General features: G+C 43.4%; 5 protein-coding genes across 6 annotated transcripts; 4 read left to right on the forward strand and 1 right to left on the reverse strand.

The window, feature by feature from the left end:
• Positions 1-1,994: 1,994 nt before the first annotated feature.
• LOC101070377 (red-sensitive opsin) lies at positions 1,995-4,177 on the forward strand. The gene is made up of 6 exons (XM_003973673.3): positions 1,995-2,324; positions 2,448-2,744; positions 2,821-2,989; positions 3,074-3,239; positions 3,326-3,565; positions 3,653-4,177. The coding sequence occupies exons 1-6, from the start codon at positions 2,222-2,224 to the stop codon at positions 3,749-3,751; spliced, it is 1,074 nt and encodes a 357-aa protein (XP_003973722.1). The 5' UTR covers positions 1,995-2,221; the 3' UTR covers positions 3,752-4,177.
• A 1,664-nt stretch (positions 4,178-5,841) lies between these two features.
• On the forward strand, positions 5,842-9,679 carry gnl3l (G protein nucleolar 3 like). The gene is made up of 15 exons (XM_003973716.3): positions 5,842-5,947; positions 6,041-6,084; positions 6,367-6,471; positions 6,565-6,681; positions 6,983-7,066; positions 7,195-7,330; positions 7,417-7,520; positions 7,613-7,757; positions 7,830-7,917; positions 7,989-8,166; positions 8,412-8,554; positions 8,626-8,762; positions 8,849-9,006; positions 9,113-9,287; positions 9,589-9,679. The coding sequence occupies exons 1-15, from the start codon at positions 5,935-5,937 to the stop codon at positions 9,639-9,641; spliced, it is 1,680 nt and encodes a 559-aa protein (XP_003973765.3). The 5' UTR covers positions 5,842-5,934; the 3' UTR covers positions 9,642-9,679.
• Positions 9,680-9,800: 121 nt separating this feature from the next.
• On the forward strand, positions 9,801-15,492 carry tfe3b (transcription factor binding to IGHM enhancer 3b). The gene is made up of 9 exons (XM_003973717.3): positions 9,801-9,993; positions 10,959-11,183; positions 11,282-11,506; positions 11,943-12,038; positions 12,629-12,740; positions 12,823-12,879; positions 12,992-13,067; positions 13,217-13,364; positions 13,452-15,492. The coding sequence occupies exons 2-9, from the start codon at positions 10,992-10,994 to the stop codon at positions 13,932-13,934; spliced, it is 1,389 nt and encodes a 462-aa protein (XP_003973766.2). The 5' UTR covers positions 9,801-9,993; positions 10,959-10,991; the 3' UTR covers positions 13,935-15,492.
• Positions 15,493-15,495: 3 nt separating this feature from the next.
• LOC115246866 (myoD family inhibitor domain-containing protein 2) lies at positions 15,496-16,367 on the reverse strand. The gene is made up of 3 exons (XM_029826735.1): positions 16,185-16,367; positions 15,876-16,103; positions 15,496-15,796 (listed from the first exon to the last, which is right to left on the reverse strand). Exons 1-3 carry the CDS (start codon positions 16,282-16,284, stop codon positions 15,522-15,524), a joined length of 603 nt encoding a protein of 200 aa, XP_029682595.1. The 5' UTR covers positions 16,285-16,367; the 3' UTR covers positions 15,496-15,521.
• Positions 16,368-17,222: 855 nt separating this feature from the next.
• Positions 17,223-21,190, forward strand: cxxc1b (CXXC finger protein 1b). 2 transcript variants are annotated; one of them, XM_011614330.2, is made up of 14 exons: positions 17,223-17,371; positions 18,134-18,249; positions 18,354-18,454; positions 18,560-18,687; positions 18,764-18,928; positions 19,007-19,162; positions 19,253-19,360; positions 19,440-19,618; positions 19,702-19,909; positions 20,000-20,110; positions 20,195-20,244; positions 20,334-20,430; positions 20,571-20,723; positions 20,810-21,190. In XM_011614330.2, exons 1-14 carry the CDS (start codon positions 17,369-17,371, stop codon positions 20,954-20,956), a joined length of 1,722 nt encoding a protein of 573 aa, XP_011612632.2. In that variant the 5' UTR covers positions 17,223-17,368; the 3' UTR covers positions 20,957-21,190. The 2 variants fall into 2 exon arrangements, with proteins under 2 accessions (XP_011612632.2, XP_011612633.2); XM_011614331.2 differs by having other exon boundaries at positions 18,773-18,928.
• Positions 21,191-21,287: the final 97 nt, after the last annotated feature.

The raw sequence follows: 21,287 nt of genomic DNA on the forward strand, positions 1-21,287 counted from the left end.
AAGGGGAGATTTCCTCGACGGTAGTCGGGAGCAAATCTGAGTTCTGCTAGTAGTGAACTTTTACCAAACATGAATAGTTCAGAACTAGCGGAATTCCAGACCTGCCCTCGAAATATCGCATCATCACAGGAAAGTAACCGGCAGCGATTCAATGATCAACTACTCATTTTGAAATGAACATTAGCATCTTTTTTTAGACATTTTTAACTAATCTGTTTTTCAAACATTTAAATACAGTTTAACAGATTTAATCCTCAATCATCTAGGAAACTGAGGTCTATTTGTAATTAAACAATGTAAAAAATATTACATATTTCTCCAGGATCCATCCTCTTCTTGGTGTGAAGTGCTCCTCTCACAGATGTGGAAGCCAGCTCACCTGCACGTAAAATGTGGACTCCAGACTTACCAATCCCAGAATCATCATATTATATAAAGCAGTAAAGGGCTGTTGTTATCCTCAGCTTTATCCCGCAATGAACCGTCGTTCCGGAGAGATTAAAGTGTTACGGAGAGGCCCTGCCAGAAGTAATCACTCAGTGTTAATCTGTTTTGTGGAGGACCCTGAGTTGTCCCTGTAATCTTATTTGGTTTTTTGAGACATTAGAAATCGTCACCTAGATTTCAATGGATCAACCTACTTCGAGTGTAGTTAGTGACGGGAGACACTCTCACAATAGCGGCTCCCCTTTCTCTGCCCATAAGATCAGGTCATATGCTGTCAGCCTGATGGACGTCATTAAATATCTCTAAAATGTGCTGAAACTAGGCCACGCTCCCAAGTTTGGCTTGATCAACAGCACAGAAGCTTCCAGAAGCAAACGAGCGCAAACTTCACCGCGAGGACCTCGAAAACGAAAAAGCGGACTTGTGTTAGTCTTTTGAACGTGTGCAAAGACAAATGTAAATGAACAGACTATAGTTTTACACACACTACATGTGCCGGTTGGGTATAGGGGCATAACCATTTACACATTTGACCAAAGAAGATGCAGCTTCAGCGAAGATCTGGGGTTTGGATCTAAGACAGGTCACCGTGCAGACCTCCAGCACCCAAAATCAAGCCCCTGACCTCATGGATACTGGAGCAAACTTGAAATAACAAGATGATGCCTGTTCTTGTCACTGAAATAAAAGGAATTGTCCAGAAACTTGCAGTGATGTGTGTCGAATTATTGAATTTAATAAATGTTTACATATACGTATTGTTAATTAATTCTTCACAAACGAACTACTGTTGCTTTTAACGCAGGTTTATTTTCTACAGTCTGGAGTCCAAATAACTTTTAAAAAAAAGGCAAAAACTGTGTGAGAATTTCCTTTGTTGTTTTCTAGATAGATTGCGGTTTCTAGGATATGACTATTAATATCCTCATTGTCAGTGGAACCTGCAAATCGTGACGTTTGTATTCGACACTCTGAAAGCCGCCTTTTGTTCGCGCGGAAGTGCCGATACCTACTTTGCCCTTGGGGCCATAAGGTCTATGACGTGAGTTGCTGGGTCAAAGAAGTGCCAAAGAATCCTTGTTCTGAGGTGAACTCGTCTTTCCGGAGGGATTAAAGGGGTCTGACTCCACTCACCTGACGTCTATTAACAACTTGTCAGTCACCACTTATCCGCTCAGCTTTAGGAATCGTCTGTCCTCTTATGCACATCAAAGTTTGCATATTTATGTTTGCAAAATCTTTAGAATTATATAAAAATTTCATAATCATTTTGCCACCGGGCTCTTTTTACCCTGCTAATTTGACTCAGTATTGTGCAAAGGATTCCCAATATAAGGTGTCAAAATGAACCATATTGTCCTGCATCCAAAATAATATTAAAAATAAAGAAATAAGATCCGTTTAACGTACGTCGATCACACCTCCTTTGGCCAACGATGGCCTAAAATTTGCATCAGTGTGATAATCAAATGTCTCAGAAGTAATCCATGTGTAATGGAGTGGACTTAAATCCGCTTTCAAACAAGATTATTAGTGCATTTTGTGTCTTAACCTGATAAGCTGATAACTTTAATCACCGTTCAAAATACGCTCGCTTTTGCTTACCTTGCACAGGTAGCGGCGAGCGAGTGGCACACCACAGCAGTAATTTGATAATCCAATTCAGAGTCTGCAGCAAAAGTATAAAAGCTAAAGTCAGAGGTGTCTCAGTAGTCGCCCACGGAGCCTGCGAGAGACAAGAAAGGCCAACTGCCGGTGACCTCCTGCAATCAGAATGGCAGAGGAATGGGGAAAACAGTCGTTTGCTGCCAGGCGGTACCACGAGGACACAACGAGAGGATCCGCTTTCGTTTACACAAACAGCAATCATACCAGAGGTACCGCGCTGCAGCCCCATTGTTATTAGTTAAGAACTTAATTATTACCGACAGACTAGAAATAGGATCATTTAAGGTATGGCGACGTCTCCTTTATAAGTTTGCTCTGTTTTCTTTCCTCAGATCCCTTCGAGGGGCCCAACTACCACATCGCTCCACGATGGGTTTACAACGTCGCGACAGTCTGGATGTTTATTGTGGTCGTCTTATCTGTCTTCACCAACGGTCTCGTGTTGGTGGCCACTGCAAAGTTCAAGAAACTCCGTCATCCTCTAAACTGGATCTTGGTCAATCTTGCCATTGCTGATCTTGGAGAGACAGTTTTTGCCAGCACTATTAGCGTATGCAATCAGTTTTTTGGCTACTTTATTCTGGGACATCCAATGTGCGTCTTTGAGGGTTACACTGTCTCCACTTGTGGTGAGCACTCGGAGTGTGTTTGAAGTAAAATGCCGCGTGTGTGCGCCAGTAATGAGCATTCCACGTCCTTACACAGGTATCGCTGCTCTCTGGTCGCTGACCATCATCTCCTGGGAGAGATGGGTCGTCGTGTGCAAGCCTTTTGGAAACGTCAAGTTCGATGCCAAATGGGCCACAGGGGGAATTGTGTTCTCCTGGGTGTGGGCAGCAGTCTGGTGTGCCCCCCCCATCTTCGGATGGAGCAGGTAGCTTGATGCGCATCTTGTCAGTTTGTTTTTTCTTGATTTAAAAAGAATGAAAATCAGAAACTCAAGGTCTTCTTGCATCAGGTACTGGCCTCATGGACTGAAGACCTCCTGTGGACCTGATGTGTTCAGCGGCAGCGAGGACCCAGGAGTCCAGTCCTACATGATCGTTCTCATGATCACATGCTGTATAATTCCTCTGGCTATCATCATCTTGTGCTACCTTGCAGTGTGGCTGGCTATCAGATCAGTAAGTCGATAGCAGCCGGTTGCTCTCTGCTCAAAGAGAGGTTACAGTGTGCAGAGTTTCTCACGGCGTCCTCCTGTCAATCACAGGTTGCCATGCAACAGAAGGAATCAGAATCCACCCAGAAAGCTGAGAAAGAAGTGTCCAGGATGGTGGTTGTCATGATTGTGGCATACTGTGTGTGTTGGGGACCGTACACCTTCTTTGCCTGTTTCGCTGCGGCTAACCCGGGATATGCCTTCCATCCTCTGGCTGCTGCCATGCCTGCGTACTTTGCCAAGAGCGCCACCATTTACAATCCAGTTATCTACGTCTTCATGAACCGACAGGTGGGCACGGCTGTCACACACGTCGCACGTTTATGTTTGAAAGTGCTGTCATTTTGCTGAATATGTCTCCTGTTGTCGCCATGGCAGTTCCGCGTTTGCATTATGAAGCTCTTTGGCAAAGAAGTGGATGATGGCTCTGAAGTATCTACATCGAAGACAGAGGTTTCCTCTGTGGCTCCTGCATAAATCTTCATGTTCTCTCTTTTGTAAACAAAGGGAGAAATGCTACGATTTGTACAGTACATGTTAATTGTTTATTTTATTTTTTTTTTAGTAAATATAGCTTTCTGGCAAAGGCAAAAACAATAAAAAAATATGAAAAATATCTTTCTTTTGGTTGGTGTTTATCTTTAGGTGCTTTGGATGTAGAAAGCCTGAAATTCTTGGTGAGAAATATAAATGCAGCTTTTTAGCAGCAAATGTGAAAATGGGATAAAAACAAGTTTATTTGTGTCAATGACGATCTATGTATCACATCTACATGGGCGCATTAAAAGTCAAGGATACTAAACGAAGAGCAGAGTATTTGGGTCATAACCTGCTCTGCATGCAGGACACAGAACCAGTCAGAGCCACATTCCTGCCTGTCGTCTGTCCACGGCCACACGGGACTCTTCCAGTGGGTGCGGAAGGTCCTCACCCCCTCTGAAATGGTTCCCCTTTTTTATTCTGTTTTGCTCTGATAAGCACTAAATTAGGCCTTACTTCGACAGGTGCGTGCCCGGTCCAGCCCATTTAATCCAACTTTGATGAGTCCATCTTGGGCTGTCGTCATGTGGCACCGAGTCTAGATGGATGAGGGGGAAAAGTGACCATTTTTCATTTTGATGTGAGGCTTAAGAAACCATAAGAAATGAGGGTGTGAATACATTCCCACAGACACGAAGCATGTTGCACACACAGAAACAATGAGTTCTGATTTGAGGATTCAGAAACAGACATATTTGATTTGGTGTCTGGCACTAATTTAGCTAATTGTTAATGGTGGGATTAAGAGAGAAGCAGAACTGTGTACAATCTGCAAATAGAAAATAATGTTTCATCTTGGAGTGTGTAACAGGTGCTCCAAACATAACTGATGTCAGGAGAAAATGCTTGTTGGACTATCTGTGGCTACTTGTAAGAGGTTAACAGAAGAAAAAGGTCTGGATAACTGTGTCAAATTGGTTGAGGGATGGTTCATTTATCCCATGTGAGACCTTCCTGAAGCAAAGGAGCAGGTCCAGGATCAGGATTAGGATCACGATCCGTGCTGTTCCTCTCCGGATGTCATAGACCCGAGGTCAGAACAAATCTTGGAGGTGATTTCCTGTAAGCAGGAGTAATCCACAAAGCAGCTTTAGGAAACTTCTGCTTTGCTCTAGTGAAAAGTCATTCCGGAGAGATAAAGAAGTCAAATCACTGGAGGTAATTGAGCCAATCAATTTTCTGGGGCAGCCTGTCACTCCGTGGCTGGTTCACGGACACGTGAGTACCTGTGTCAGCCAGGGTGTTGAGAGCATGGAAAAAGCTTCCGCAAATCCTAAATATGAAAAAGACACATTTTTAATGATGAAAAAAGTAACAATGGACACAACAAAGTATTTTAAAATGAGAAATAGGAAACTGATATATCAAAAACACATAAGTAAGATGTTGAAAGAGACAGATTCTGATTATATTAGTTTATTGCTTAACTGCTTGTATCCCTAAATTTTATTTTATTTTACTTACCAGTGCCTCTACCAGTAATAATATTGAATAAAAGTCAGACTTTTCCAGGCAATTAATATTGTTTACTGCTAGTGTTTTCTATGCACACTTGGATATAGCTGATATTTTAGTATTGTTTTTCAATTTACTGTGTTTTATGGTGCTTCATAGCTTAACAAAATCAACCACTGGCTCCTTGATGTTAGAAGCAATTCTAAAACTGGCTACTACTAAGCTTTTGGATAAAATAGGCTCCTATGTTTCATTCAAGTTATTGAGCACTGCATAAAACTGTGCACATGTTTAGCCCATCACATCCTCTGCATCCCAACAGTCTCTCTTCTCAGTCCACTAATTAAAAAAAACCTCTCTGCCCAGAACTGGGCTGTAGGGTTTGATTAAAATGACTTGATTAATTTTCTTACTGTCTTAAAGCATCTTCAGATCCTGACATTTAAAGGTCCTTTATTTATTTCTAAAATAGCTGATGCCGCACTGATTCTCTACAGCATCAGTGCCTAATTGCGGTGGATTTAATTTTTTTTTTCCTAATAAAGAAGAATAGGAATATTTTCGGACCAGTCAGTGTTCCCTTGTGCTTTTATTTTGACATCACCCGGATGTTGTCGGAGACATCAGTCCTCCTCTTGCACACGTGAAGCGCACAGAGCGGAGAGATGTCGAAAGCTAGTATGTTTTTAAAATCTTTATTTAATAAATGTAATTGACGTTCGCAATTATTCAACATGTTAACGTGATTCTGTGTTTTCCTTAAATTTACAGAACAAAAACGAGCGAAGCGTCTCGGCTTCTTTGGGAAATTTAAGGTTAGTGCTAACATTACCCCGCTAATGTTTAACTTTTTAGGCTAACACGCAAACTCTGGGTAGTTATAGTAATTTGGTGCAGAGTATCTTTAATTGTGAATAAAACCCACCATATTATAACTGTAATATGAATAGAAAAGATGCATTTATTACTACCCGGTGAAGTCATCAAGTTTTCCGTTTCTTGTTTTAGTTATCAAGTTGTCACTTGTTTTGAAAGCACCCCCATAAGGTCAAAACTAAAATAAGTCCATTTATTAAACTTGCCATTTTCTTTTATAGAATGCAGATGAGCGAAAGGGTGAAGCTTCAGGGAGAGCCAAGAATTCTGAGCATTCATCTGTGCAGCACGTCAAAAGAAATCCAGAAGAGACACGAAAACAAAGAGTGACTATTTAGTCTTGATTGTATCTTCGTGTATTAAGTTTTTGTGCGTTAACTTGGGGTTAACCAATGTTCCATCCTGTCTCTTCCATTTAGCTTCAACACCTTCAGGAGCAACAAAAATTATCCAGAGAGCGAGAATTGATGAAGAGGAGGAATCTGCAAAACTTTCAAAATGACATCTTACAGCGCCAGAGAGAGTTTGAACAGCGGGTAAGTCAAAGATTTCTCCTGAACAAACATGTTACTGTAAAACTACTCAACACCTTCATTGACATTTGTGGATATTAGTAACATGAGCCTCACCACCTCTAGCAATGCGAGAGACCGTTTCACCAATCTTTTCTCCTAATTTAATATTGGCTTCTTGATATGATTGTGGCAGTAATTTGTGACTGGCCCTTGCAGACAGACCAGTTTTTATTAGTTGGACTTCTTTTCCATGATATTAGTAATAATCAGTAACACTTCTTTTGTAGTAGTTACTGTTACTTTCTTTGTTTTCTGTTCACAGGAAGCAGATATGCAGTCTTTGGAGAAGCATGTTAATTTTGAAAATGAGAATTCAAGAAAAGCATATTACAGGGAATTTAAAAAGGTAGGACTCCACCTCAGACCTTTCAAACCTCGGTCCAGAATAGAGATTTGGTGGCATTTTTTTGTGCGGATGCGCACAGACACATAATTTAATAGGTTTTTTTTTATAGTGTATTATTTTGTTCACAGGTAATTGAAGCATCCGACGTGATCTTGGAAGTATTGGATGCACGTGACCCTCTTGGCTGTAGATGCCCTCAGGTTGAACAGGCAGTAATACAGAGTGGAGCCAACAAAAAAATTGTTTTAGTGCTTAACAAAATTGGTAAGACAAAATAAAATGTCCATTATTTTTTTATGAATTGTTCCCTGCGCAAATTCTGACACGGGTGATTTTTGATCTGGTCACAGATTTGGTGTCAAAAGACATTGTGGAAAAATGGATTAGGTATCTTCGGAACGAGTTTCCAACGGTCGCTTTTAAAGCATCCACCCAGCAACAGACAAAGAACCTGGTATGCCCAGTTATTATCTATTTATTTAGGAATGATTAAAATCCAAAACCCCGGCAGAAAATCTCACGATCGTACCGTTTCGTGATGAGCAGAAACGCAGCAACGTGCCGGTGACACAAGCGACCGCAGAGCTTCTCAGCAGCAGCGCTTGTGTCGGCGCAGACTGCCTGATGAAACATCTCGGGAACTACTGTCGCAACCAGGACATAAAGACCACCATCACTGTGGGCGTTGTGGGTAAGCCTCTCGTTCACTCTGGCTGCGTTGCTGTCACTCAAAGTGACGTGTTTCCCCGCTTTACCCCGGCAGGCTTCCCAAACGTGGGAAAGAGCAGTTTGATCAACAGTCTGAAACGAGCGCGCGCCTGTAATGTTGGCGCCACTCCTGGCGTCACCAAGTAAGTGCCCAGAAGACTGCCGAGACCCATTTGTGGCCTTCTGGTCTTCTAAAAGGCTTGTTGGATTTCAGGTGCCTTCAACAGGTGCATTTGGACAAACACATCAAGCTTCTGGATTGCCCTGGCATTGTCATGGCGACCTCAACCACCGACGCTGCCATGATTCTTCGTAACTGTGTGAAAATTGAACAGCTGGTAGATCCTCTCCCTCCTGTTGAAGCCATCCTTCGACGCTGCAACAAGATGCAGGTATGCAAGGCCTCCGCTCCACAACAGCTGTAGAGAAACGTGACGGCGAATCTGTTTATTATGACGGTGAATAGTGAGTGTTTTGTGTTGCCTGTTTTGAGTTAACTGCTCTGTAAGCATGTAATTATCATAGCAACATTAATCAACGTTAACTGGAGTCACTAACAAATCACACACACTAAACTGGGGGCTGAATTGTGGCATTTTCGCCCAAAACTGGCATTAAATATTCGTTTTTGGCACAGATTATGGAGCACTACAATGTTCCAGACTTTCACACAGCGCTGGAGTTTTTGTCATTGCTTGCAAGGCGGCAGGGCAAACTGAGAAAGGGGGGGCTGCCTGACACTGATAAGGCAGCTAAGTGCGTGCTTATGGACTGGACCTGGTGAGGAAATGAGATCTGGTGAATGTTTGGCAAATATGATGATGGGGTTTTGACTTTAAGTTGTTATTTAGTGGCAGGATCGGCTACTTCACGCACCCTCCAGAGACACACACCCTTCCCACGCACATCAGCGCTGAAATCATCACGGAGATGGGTAAAGCCTTTGACTGGGATGAGCTGGAAAAGGGGAATCAGGAAGTTCTTGCAGGTAGGAAAAACCTGAACAGGTTGTCCAGATAAACCGAACTTAACTGTTGGTTCCAATCTTCCAATGTTAACACAACTGTGTTTCAGAGTCGTCTTGTCCTGATATTCAAATGGGATTCTGCATGGAAACTACTGGAATGACAGAAAGCGATGAACACGCTGCCCTGGGAATGGCGGGAGCGTCCCTGGAAGACCCAGAAATCAAAGATGAAACTGAATCTATGGATGATGAACGGGACCCTGAGGTGGGAAAACGCCCAACTCATATGTTTGTTTCAGTGTGAATGATTGTGAACTTGAAATCGGTCATAAACTGTCACTCACTGTGCTTTTCTGTTCTGTCTCTAATAGTTTGGTCCAATGACAGTGGAAATAAAATCCCACAAGTCAAAAACAGATTTGCCTGCAAGTGATGCAGCAGCCAGAGCTCCTCGTTTGGGGGACATAGTTGATGTTGATCCCCTCCAGCAGGGTCAGGCTCTCCTGGCCGCCAACAAAAACAGGAAAAAGCAACAGAAAAGAGCAGGTTGGTATAGATATTCATCTCAATTGTGCATATGGGGTATTAATGATCTCCTTTGGTTTCTTTAACATTCACTAGTAAAATGTAACCCAAATGTGCAACAGCATACCTTATTTACATCATTTATTGTTGAAAAAAATGGTTGGGTTTATTTTTCTTGAGTTCATATAATAGTTTATGACCATGTGGTGTAAATGCTGATCTGTTAACATGTGTGAAAGTTTCTTTTCTGTGTGATTGACCCCTGAAATGTGGCTAAGATGAAGCCTTCATCTAGAACCTTTCTTGTTTTTCACCTTTGCAGACAAAATTGCCACCAAGCTGTCGGACACCTTCGCATCTGCAATGGACTTCTAATTTTCAGATTGTAATTAAAGTACATCTTAAATTATTAATTCTGGAATGGATTTTCTTTCTTTATTTTTTAAAAAAAACCCTTTTTTTCCTACTTGATAATGATAATGACAGTGCGAATTGCGCAATGGTTCTGCAACGTTTTCCGGTGAGTTTTGAAGCTGTGTGTAGCAGTGAAATAGTTCCGGGTGACCCACGACCGATGACTTCATTCCGCCTGCCTCAGATAAACAATCCCGTGCGATGACTAACGACTGTAGGAATTACCTGTGTTAGCGGACCATAAAATGGAAAAGAAAACGGAGGAACTGGGTGATTTCTGCCTGTGATTCCATCAAACGAACCCATTTTCACAGTATGTTGTTTATCTTGACTCGAACGCACTATTTAACTTGTTATGTAGCGTTAGCATTCCGACGCTAGTAGCTTAGTTAGCTAAACTGTAACTTCCTCTTTTTTTTAGTCACATGTTTTTATTCACTTGCTTTTTGGCGTGGAATTTCCAGTTGACAATAGTTTGCGATTTGACAGAAGTTATAGTTTAATGTCTCTGGGTTAAATGATTTGGGTTAATTTAGGTCCATGTCCTAATTCAGACAGATGCGGGCCCGTTAGCATTAGGTGTTGGGTGTCAAACTGCGAACTCCCGACGCTCTTCTGGAGCCCCTGACAGCTACACGCAAATGCCCATTTTACCTATCTTTTTTGTTTTAATCGGAAATAAAAATAAAATTACAGATTGACATTCAAGCGAGCTCTATGTTTGCTGTTTTAGAACAGATCTTAAGAAACCAGAAATGTCTATCTGGCATTTACCAAGGTATACATTAATCTAAAGTTTTGGTTTTTTTAAAATTATGAAATTCATCCCTCACAGCTAATATAGAGATAAGACTGGGTGCAAACCTTCAGAATAGATAAACTATTATATGGGAGGTACTCTTTTGCACTTGGTGTTTGACCCTGTAAAAAGGTGTCTACTCTGGATTTTACAGCATTTCACAGTTCCTATAATCTCTTTATCTGGTTTGTAATGCCATCAGAATGTAATGTTGAGCTTGTATTTGCCTGGAAACAAAGTGAAGAGTAGTGGCATAATAAAAAGAATGTGCTGTTATGTAATGATTGCAGTCTTGCTTGTGAATGAGGCCATGTAATTAGATTTTCTCAAACTTACAATAGACTTTCACTGGGAACCAATTCTAGGATTAAATGGAGGAGCTGCTCTCTGGATATACCATACATTTTGTTCATATCAGGTTTATAATACAGTAACAGATGTTTTAGAGTGTGGCATTAAAAAGGTTCTCCTGTCTTAAGCTCCATCCCTAGGTCTCAATATCTGCTTCAACCATGTCGTCAAGAGTGTTGCTGCGCCAGCAGCTGATGAGGGAGCAGGCTCAGCAGCAGGAGAGGCGTGAGGCGCAGCAGCAGGCCTCTGCTTCTCAGCTCCGGCCAGCTGACACCACTCCAGCCATCTCTGTCACCCTGCCCCAGAATGCTGCCCGTCCCCCACCTGCACAGGTGCCCGTGGAGGTGCTAAAAGTAAGAGGGTTTGGAAGGACTATTTTTCTTAAAATCCCCTTTGTTCGGTGTGTGCTGAGCTCCTGAGGAAAAAAATAATTTCTTCTCAAAATATTCAGGTGCAGACCCATTTGGAAAATCCCACAAAGTACCACATCCAGCAGGCCCAGAGGCAGCAGGTGAAGCAGTACCTGTCGACCACCTTGGGGAACGTGGCGGTTCATCGGACTCTGGGCGTGTCCCCCGTGCAACAGTCCACTTCAGCCCCTGAAGCTGCCCCGGCCGCCAGCAGTGCTCCGAACAGTCCGATGGCTCAACTGAACATCGGGTCGAACAAGGAGGAAGTACGGAAACTTTTTATGCAAGTGGTTTGCCCATTGTTTCACTTCCAGACTGTAGACCTGATTTTCTGGTAAAACTGATTATTCCGCCTTGTCACCGGTTTCCCTCCTCAGTTTTTTTTAGAAGTTTAATGTGTAACTTTTGGCTCACCCCTAGCCTAATTGCTTTCATGTTTGCTCCTCACTGATGTGGCAGAAGGTCCCACTGCGGTGATGCATGCCTCCTTCATCTCCTCTTGGCTTGCTGCCACAATCGGATGTTAAATACTGCGCCTGTAGCTGAAAGCCCCCAGCTGAATGCAGCCGTGTCTTTGGGATCGTCGGGCTATCTGTTTACCGTTAGCTCTCAGCTGTTATAGAGCGTAGATTAATGTGATTCAAAGACAGAATGTGGACCCAGTTTCTGTCACACACGTTAACATGTTTCCTCTTTATCTAGATTGACGATGTGATTGAAGACATCATTAGTCTTGAATCCAGTTTTAACGATGACATCATCACGTTGATCGACTCAGGTCTTCAGTTGCCCAGCACGGTAGGAAAACCAATTCAACCGTTCAACCACAAACGCAACACTTCTCCCTCTTCCTCTTTTCTTCCTTTCTTTTATTTAGCTGTGTAAGGCAAATAGTTAATGCCACGTGTGTCCTTTCTGAGTCCAGTTTGAAGGTAGAGCTTCTTTGTGAGGAATTGTGAAGCAGTAGAAGCAAATCTACACATTTGGCACTCGGTCACTATTCTTTACAAAACTGCTGGGTGGGAGTGGTGAAGCTCGCAGAGAGTACGAGGAAGGCTGAAGTGAGAGAAAGAGAGGGTTGTGCTTACAAAACGGACGGTTTTAACTGGCAGCTTCCTGCACATTTGGCTGCCAAGCCAAAAAAAAATGAAGATCATGGTGATGCTGTTGGAAGAAATGAAAAAGAGCAGTGAGGTAAAATGTTTTAGGATTCTTTGCTGGACCTTTTGGAGCCTTTTACCAGGCTAAACCTTCACTTTGAAATTCTGCTGTGCACCAGCAATATGTAGAAACACGAATATGTGATGTGCTACTCTTAATAATCAAACAAGAGTCATATTTATTTACCATTTTGAAAATATCACTCAAAGCATGTTGCATCCCTGCAGCTCCCGGGAAATCTGCTGGATGTTTACCACAGCCCTGGGATGGCAGCACCCACTCTGACTGCCAGTAACTCCTGTCCTGCTGATCTGCCAAAGATTAAAAGGGAAATTACAGGTATAGTAACGTTGATGCTTGTTATGATCAGGGAGTTAATGGTAATTACTACAATTAATGGGTTTTTTGTTTTGTTTTTCAGAAACAGATGCGAAAGCTTTACTGAAAGAAAGGCAGAAGAAAGACAACCATAACCTCAGTAAGTCCGTGCAGATCTGCCCCTTTTGATTGATGGATTTCTTTGCCTTCAAATACCAGACCTGAAAAACTTAGGAGTGTTTTTTCCGCCTGTCGTTCATGCTTGTCTGCAGTTGAGAGGAGAAGAAGATTCAACATTAATGACCGTATAAAGGAGCTGGGTACCATGATACCCAAATCCACTGATCCGTAAGTCTGACAGATGCAAATAAAAGTCTTTGTTCTTTGCTGAATTCTGTTACAAATCAGAACCGTGAGTGTGGAAAGTGCGATTTCATGGCAGCAACAGAAAATCGCTCGCTTCGCCCTTGTCATTTCCTTTTTCGCAATGCTGACAGTGAGATGCGTTGGAACAAAGGCACCATTCTGAAGGCGTCAGTTGACTACATTAGGAAGTTACAAAAGGAGCAGCACAGAGCCAAGGACATCGAGATGCGTCAGAAAAAGCTTGAGCAGGCAAACCACGCTCTCCTGCTACGCATCCAGGTCAGTTTGAACCACATTATATTCTCGGAACTACAGTCTTCTGCAGTTTTATTTCCTCTGTGTTGAATCTGTGGCTGTTGTTTTCAGGAGCTAGAAATGCAGGCCCGACTCCACGGCCTCCCCTCAGCTAGCAGCATCTCCTCGCCTCTCGCCTCTGATCCGACCCTCCTGCAGCAGCAGCAGCAGCAGCAGCATCAGCAGCAGGTTCCTCAGGGCCGCCAGTCTCTGACTCACAGCGCAGATGGAACCTCCTCCCAGAACCTCCTCGCTATTGGTGCAGCAGCCATCGGGGAGTCTCTGCCAGCCTCGTTCCTGTCCCCGCCATCTTCCAACTCCCCGGCCCGCGGTACCATCAGCAGCCCCCTGGATCTGGGCAGCCTGAGCTTCGCCGAACTAGACGACGGCTCGGCGTCAGCGCTCTACCCCGACGTTGGCTTGGGAGACATTCTCATGGACGATGGGTGTGCCCTGTCCCCAGATAGGACAGGCGAGCCCCTGTTTTCTCCTCTGTCACCGGGTGCCTCTAAAACCAGCAGCCGCAGCAGCTTTGAAATGGACGAGGACTTGTGATGGCGGTCAGAAAGTGGTGGTCAGAAAGTCTCCGTAGGGACAGGAAACGTCAGGTAGTGTGGCCGATCCTCAAATAATGTCTAAGAGTCTATTTATAGTTTACACTGTAGGTACCGACTTATATTCCAGACTAACGTGGACGTTGATTAGTTTGCCGCACGGCCCTAAATAATTGTGTATGCCGCTGGTCAGGTGTTCATATTCAGGTTTATACATGCAATCCTATCAAAAATGCAATATTGAATATTACATTAATAGTCTAAACTGCCAAGAAACAAAAATATTACACTATTTTTAAGTCTTTGAGATTGAGGAGGGACATAATTTTAGCTTTATGTAGTTGTTGTTAGGGAAGAAAGCTGTGAGTTTTTTTTCTGGTTGGCTTTATAAACTGATTAAGAGATTAAAACACAAAGTAAATTATAATGTAATTATAATGAAATTATAGAAATATATTTTAACTGAGTCAAATCAGGGTTTATTATTAGCAGTGGCGGGCTCATCGATGGTTGAGTTATTTCACCAGCAGCTACAAAAGGGATCTTTGTTAAAATCAATTGGCACAATGTGGAATATTTTCTACATTTTGTAAATAAGGATATTTTATTTTGAGCAATTTTATCGCACCTTATTTTGTGACTTCTATGCATCTTAAGAGAGTTTATGTCTTCTTTTTAAAAAGTGCATCACAGGTAATGGACAGTTTACACCCAGGTTGCATGACGTTTGGAATAAACCTTGAGAGCAGCAGGAAATCACCGGCTGCTGCAGCTAGTTAGCCAAAGCAAGACTTCTTCCAGCACAGCTGCAAAATAAAAATCAGCATTTTATTTTTGAGATTCACGTGTTGAGTGAAAACGATGCAAGACGGCACAAGAAAAGCAGAGCAATTTTATCCATTCAGTACTGTAGTTCACAGCGTTTTCCAGTGTCCCAATAATAGTTTGATAAGCAACTTCTCCTAATTGATGTATGTGTTGCCAGCGATTTGCTCATTAATCTGATGGTCTTCCGGGCATTACAGTGCATCCGTGCTCATTCAAACATCAATTTTTAATGACCTCATCAACATAACCATTTGCCTCACTTTTAAGGAATAACCTGCTTGACCTTACGATGTTTATTCTGTACAAAATCACAGCAATTAGAAAGCGTCTTCAGCTGATCATATGTACATTAAGGAAAACCTTCGGCATTAGTGACGTTTAAACACTGACGCCTTGAGTGTTTCTTTGCTCCCCAGTGCAGTGCTCCAAGTCATTGAATTCTGTGATCTGTTTAAACATGACAATAAGTAAGGGAACTTTAATCTTTAAGCTTGTTTCAACACTTTTATAATGACCACTCCATTTTTGTTTTTTTAGCTTAACTCGTCGCTACTGACTGCATCGTTTCTGGTCTCACAATATCGCTGTCCTTCCACCTGTGTTCAAAGCTATTTATTTCCTGTCATATACTCAAGTGCTAATACTGACTGTTAACCATGAGCTCATATTTGTGTCTTGTCCATACAAGTTGGCTTTTTCACAAGATTTGAACAAATAAAAGTTTCCCTAAAGTCCCTGTGTTGGGGTGACGTTCTGCTCATTAGTGGTAAAGCATTTGGGAAATTTCCATGCCGAAGTCCAGGCACTCTGTGGTCTGCCTGCAGATGTCACAGACGGAGCAGCAGTGAGGGCCCACACACCCGCACGGGTCACACTGGTGGCCGACCCCCACGAGAGGCTGCAGGCTGCTGGACTTGCAGCCGCACGCCGAGGTGCAAAGAGAGCAGATCCAGCTGTTGCACCCTCGGACCGTGGCCAGTAAGCAGTCCAGAGGTTGGCAGAAGAGGCAGGCCAGCAGAATCGCAGCGCAAAGTTCTCGGAAAGAAAACGTGAAACTCCTGTTCAGTGTTAAACAGGGACGGTGAGACCGTACACAACATTTAAATGTTCCTACCTTCGCTGTCTGGCTCGGTGTCGGCAGTGGTCGACTTAAGGCTCTCGGCCTTTCTGCTGACCGACGTGAGCGACGGACTCTCTTCCCCGGATGGGACCTCGGTGGGCGATGGCGGCTGGGCACCTGGCCGAGGGGCCGTCTTATCTGGTACAACAGACGCTAAACTACAGACCGACGCTGCCCTCGTCGTACCACAGGTTTCGTTCATTTCAACAGCAATTCCCGTTCCTATCACAAATAAATCAACTTGTTTTAGAACCACCTAATTTTAAAAAAAAAAACAAGATTTCATTATTTACATCTAAATACCTGTAGGATGTGCCATGACGGGATCGTCGAGTGTGAAAGACACGTTGGAAGCTATGGTGAGAGAGCTAAATTCATCTTCAGAATTTGGTACGGTATCCATGGTGACTGTCTCTTAAATCCCAGCTGTCCTTGTATGACATAGTGAGGAAGATGGAACATTTTCCCAACAGTGTGCTCTCAACTACTTTAATTACCAGGGTTTTATAATGCAACATCATCCATATATTAAAAAAACACATGTATTTTACTGAATAACTGCAATTAAAATTCAATCTAAACCACAGAGACTCAAGAGTCCAAAAGTGCAGCTGAGGTTTGATAGCATTACTGGTGAGTAGACAATAGGAAATTGTAGTGAAGTTATTTATTATTAATCACCGTTTTACGATGGGAATGAAAGGCAGCATAACCGCATAGAGAAGTGATAGAAATGTAAGACCATGGTTAGAATATGAATAATTCAGTAAGTTCAATTTATAGTTTGTGGTTCACATCATTATATTAAGGTTGTCTTTTACTATTGGGGTTAAAGAAAGGAAAATTAGAGCAGTATGATTAAATAACCACAATGGAGTATCTCCTTAAAACATTGTATTGTATAATAAGTTGTCTTTTCGATCATAGTCTTACTGTCTTTTTTCCCTTCTGCCTGGCTGACAAGAGCTTTAAAATATAAATAATATACTCACTTTCCAAAAAAAATGTTGATCCCCCAGGGTCCTGAGTGCTGTCAGCAGCAGCAGAGCAATAAGAGCATACAGTATATTATCTCCCTCTCCCTCTCTCGCTCTCTCTCTCTCTGTCACACACACACACACACACACGCGCACGCACGCACCCAGGACAATAACACAAAAAGGTGCATCATGCATAAAACTACAGTATTTTGCAAATAGACGAACAAAAATATACATAGAATGAAAAGAAAATCATAGTAATAAGCGCAGTACGTATGTGTTCCGATAGATGTCGACATACAATTCGTGGATATTGTTCTTTAACAAACGAAGAAGAACGGCGACCAATCAGCGCCCCCGCTTTTCCGAAAAAGAACGAATTTAGACGATCTTCAGCGAAAAATACCACTGTGTTTACACAGATTCTGCGTTAGCTTTAGCTTTTGAGCACAGCAAGATACTTGTTTGCATATCAGTATATTTCCAAACATATACAGCGTGGAAATAATGGTAGGTAAAAACGTTTTCTAGGTTTTACTGGGACTTACAACAGGGAACATTTAAGTCTCTGTAATTGACCAAGTGCACATCCGTAACTTCGCCGTAACCCTCCACCGACAAGAGTTGCGATTAATTTAGCATTTATATTGTTGTACAATTTTTTTATTTAGTGTGTTTGATATGACGCTGAATTCGTTACGACAGTTTTAATAGCTTGTGGATACTTTATGAAACTCCAAACTAATTTAGTTAAGAATAAACGTGGATGGTAATTTAGCTCATGGTAGCTGACTATGCTAGCTAAGCTAAGCTTCCAACACTTAGCACCGTAAACTTTATAAATCTGCAAACTAACTTAATGTGCATTTTATTTGGGATGTTGTCGTTATTTTTTCTGTTTCCCACCATAGTTTAAGTAAAAAAAATACATCTCAAGGGACAAAACTTGTGATGAAAGTAATTAAGCTAAGGTTTTATGTCTAAAATTCAGTCTGTCCAGTGTTTTATGTCCTCCAACTTCTTAATAAAATGTTTTAATCTTAATCTTTAATCTTAATCTCTAAAAATTTTGCTGTTTGACCAAGCCTTTCTAAATCAGAATCTCGCACTGACTTCCTCCTTTTTAAATCCTTTTTGGTGCATAGATGCAAAATACCACAAAACAAAAAAAAACTAGCTCAAATGATCATTAAATCCATTATACATGTGTCCCACAGCGCCTTTATGGTATACTGCTCAGCATAGTGTGTGGTTTCTTTCTGGTCCTTTTAGGATAGTGATTTGTCTGACATTGAGCCCGCACCGGGGCCCGAGACCAGCAGTATGGAGGGGGAGAATGCGCCGCTGTACTGTATCTGCAGGAAGCCAGACATCAACTGCTTCATGATGTAAGTCAACGCTGGGGATGGTGACAAATCCCTACGCTGATTGTTATGTCGTCATAATATGGTCACATGAGTGGTCATTGATTTGTCCTCTTTCCTTCTGACAGTGGCTGTGATAATTGCAATGAGTGGTTCCATGGCCATTGCATTAACATTACAGAGAAGATGGCAAAGGCCATTCGGGAATGGTATTGCATGAGATGCAGAGGTGATGGGCAAAAATAAACCATAACATTTCAGAATGGCTTATCTCTAACCATCTATGACCATCTTTACAAATAAGACATTGCAATTTTATTCCGTCTGCTATCAGATAAATACCCCTCCCTGGAAATAAAGTATAGATCGAAGAAAACCAGGGAGAAGGACTCGGAGCCAGAGAGACAGTACAGCACTCCGAGCACTCCAGAATACAGGAGTGAAAGGCGACGTGGATCGAAAGTAAGCTGGAAATCTGTTTTGAAGCATTGTTTGTGTTTCTGGAATTTAAAGCACTAAAGTGGACTCATGGTTTGAGGGCTCCCAGGTGAAAAGGTCAGTGAGAATGTGTGGCGAGTGTGAGCCCTGCAGAAGGACGGAGGACTGCACCCAGTGCGACTTCTGCAAAGACATGAAGAAGTTTGGAGGCCCCAACAAAATCAGACAGAAGTGCCGGTTTCGGCAGTGCGTGGTCCGAGCCAGGGTGAGAGCACTTTGGCCTTGACGCGCGTTTGAAGCCGCCAGTTCTCGACGTTACCAAACATTCAGCCTCTCTGTGTAGAAAATGTTGCGAGTGAAGGAAGAAGAAAGGTCTTCTCGTGAAAGAAGGGACGGCTCCTACCACAGACGCAGACGCTACTCTGACGACTACGACAGTGAGCTCGAACTCTACCAGCAGTACAAGGCAGCAGGACTCGACACCAAACTGCTGCGCACGGTACAGACGCGCACTCTCCTAACACTCATCCAGCCCCAATCATTCGGGTTCGCCATCTTTGGCTCAATATTTCCTGTTATTGTCACACAGACGTATCTAAGTGATGAAGACGATGATCTGTACTTGAGTCCAGTCTTGCGTAAGAAAGCCGTGAAGGTGAAGCACGTCAAGAGGCGGGAAAAGAAGTTCGATAAGAAAGTAAGCGCCGCGTCCTCGTTTATTATCATTGTTGCGCAACGACTGGTGAGTGGACGCTGCTCCTTTTTAAAACGCACAGAAGGAGTCACGTCGGCACAAACAGAAACAGAAGCACAAAGAGAGAACCCGATATGGAGAGAAAGGTGAGCTGCGGGACACCACGGGGCATCGTCAGTGTCTGGGGCCCGGCTGTATGGCGGCTTCAAGGCCGAACTCCAAATACTGCTCTGAGGACTGTGGCATGAAATTAGCTGCTAAGTACGAGCGCCTATTTTCACCTTTTCCTAACTCAAGAGTTGGCGCCAGAACGTCTGTTCTCAACCTTTTTTTGTGCTTTCCAGTCGCATCTACGAGATCCTTCCTCAGCGTATCCAGCAGTGGCAGCAGAGTCCCTGCATCGCCGAGGAGCACGGCAAGAAGCAGCTGGAACGCATCCGGCGGGAGCAGCAGAACGCCCGGCTGCGCCTCACCGAGATGGAGCGACGCTTCCACGAGCTGGAGGGCATCATCGCCAAGGCCAAGCAGCAGCACGTGCAGCAGGACGAGGAGGTGAACGCTCGCTCCCAACCGTTTTCGTGCCGGTTCTCCGCGAGAACCGCGGAAGCCGGGAATGCTGACGCCTCCTCCATTTCCCCGCAGGTGAACGAAGGCGACAGCGACGACACGGACCTGCAGATTTTCTGCGTGTCTTGCAGCCACCCCGTCAACCCAAAGGTGGCGCTGCGGCACATGGAGCGATGCTACGCGAAGGTGAGCTGAAAGCACGCAGGGCGACACAAACGCACGTTTAGCGTCTCCTAACGTCGTTTAACGTCTCCTCGCGTGTCTCGACAGTATGAGAGCCAGACCTCGTTTGGCTCCATGTATCCCACACGGATAGAAGGGTGAGAAGAAGAAATCCTCTGATCTACGGGTGGGTACATTTAGCATCTAAATGAAGCTTAATCTCCTTTAAATTGCTTCCCCCCCGCAGAGCGACCAGGCTCTTCTGCGACGTTTACAACCCCCAAAGCAAAACCTACTGCAAGAGGCTTCAGGTTTTGTGTCCAGAACATTCCAGAGACCCAAAGGTCAGAAAAAGTTCAGCTCTACACTCTTTATTTTGTGCTTGTCATGAACCTTGACGTAACAGTACGTACGGAGGCTACAATATATCAGTTCTGAGTGAGGAGAGAGGGACTCTACGCTGCGTCTCCTGTGACCTGTCCAGGTCTCCGTGGATGAGGTCTGCGGGTGTCCCCTGGTGAAGAACGTCTTTGAGCTGACGGGAGATTTCTGCCGGGTGTCCAAGAGGAAATGCAACAAGCATTACAACTGGGAGAAGCTCCGGAGGGCAGAAGTGGACTTGGAGCGGGTCCGAGTGGTAAGGACACGTAGGCGGACAACTGTCCATGTTCCGGGAAGAGTCATGGGGGTGTCATGGCGACCGATCCTGTTTTTGGTCCACAGTGGTACAAGCTGGACGAGCTTTTCGAGCAGGAGCGTAACGTCAGAACGGCCATGACCAACAGAGCGGGTCTGCTTGCCCTGATGTTGCATCAGACCATCCAGCACGACCCGCTGACCACTGATCTCCGCGGCAACAAAGAGAGATAACAGGCCCAGTTTGCACTAGTGTGCGGTACAATGTTTCATCTTCAGGTGTCTAGAATAACGACCACAGACACATAAACGGAATTGTTACCCAAGCATATATGTTGAGAGCTTTGTGTAATTAACTTTAAGATGTAAATTGAGATAATTTTATCGATCTGGTAGAACTATTGCTTATGAAATACTGCTGTTTTTGATATGGTGACCCTGAATAAAACCTATATTTGCGCAGAAAAAGTGTATTTCAGTGATGCATCTGCTACTTTATCATAATTTAGGCTTTTCTATACGGTTAAACGGGGCAACAGCCGACAGAATTCATCTTACCTGAAAG

The sequence above is a fragment of the Takifugu rubripes genome, chromosome 19 (assembly GCF_901000725.2).
Source record: "Takifugu rubripes chromosome 19, fTakRub1.2, whole genome shotgun sequence".
In the NCBI taxonomy this organism is placed as follows: domain Eukaryota; kingdom Metazoa; phylum Chordata; class Actinopteri; order Tetraodontiformes; family Tetraodontidae; genus Takifugu; species Takifugu rubripes.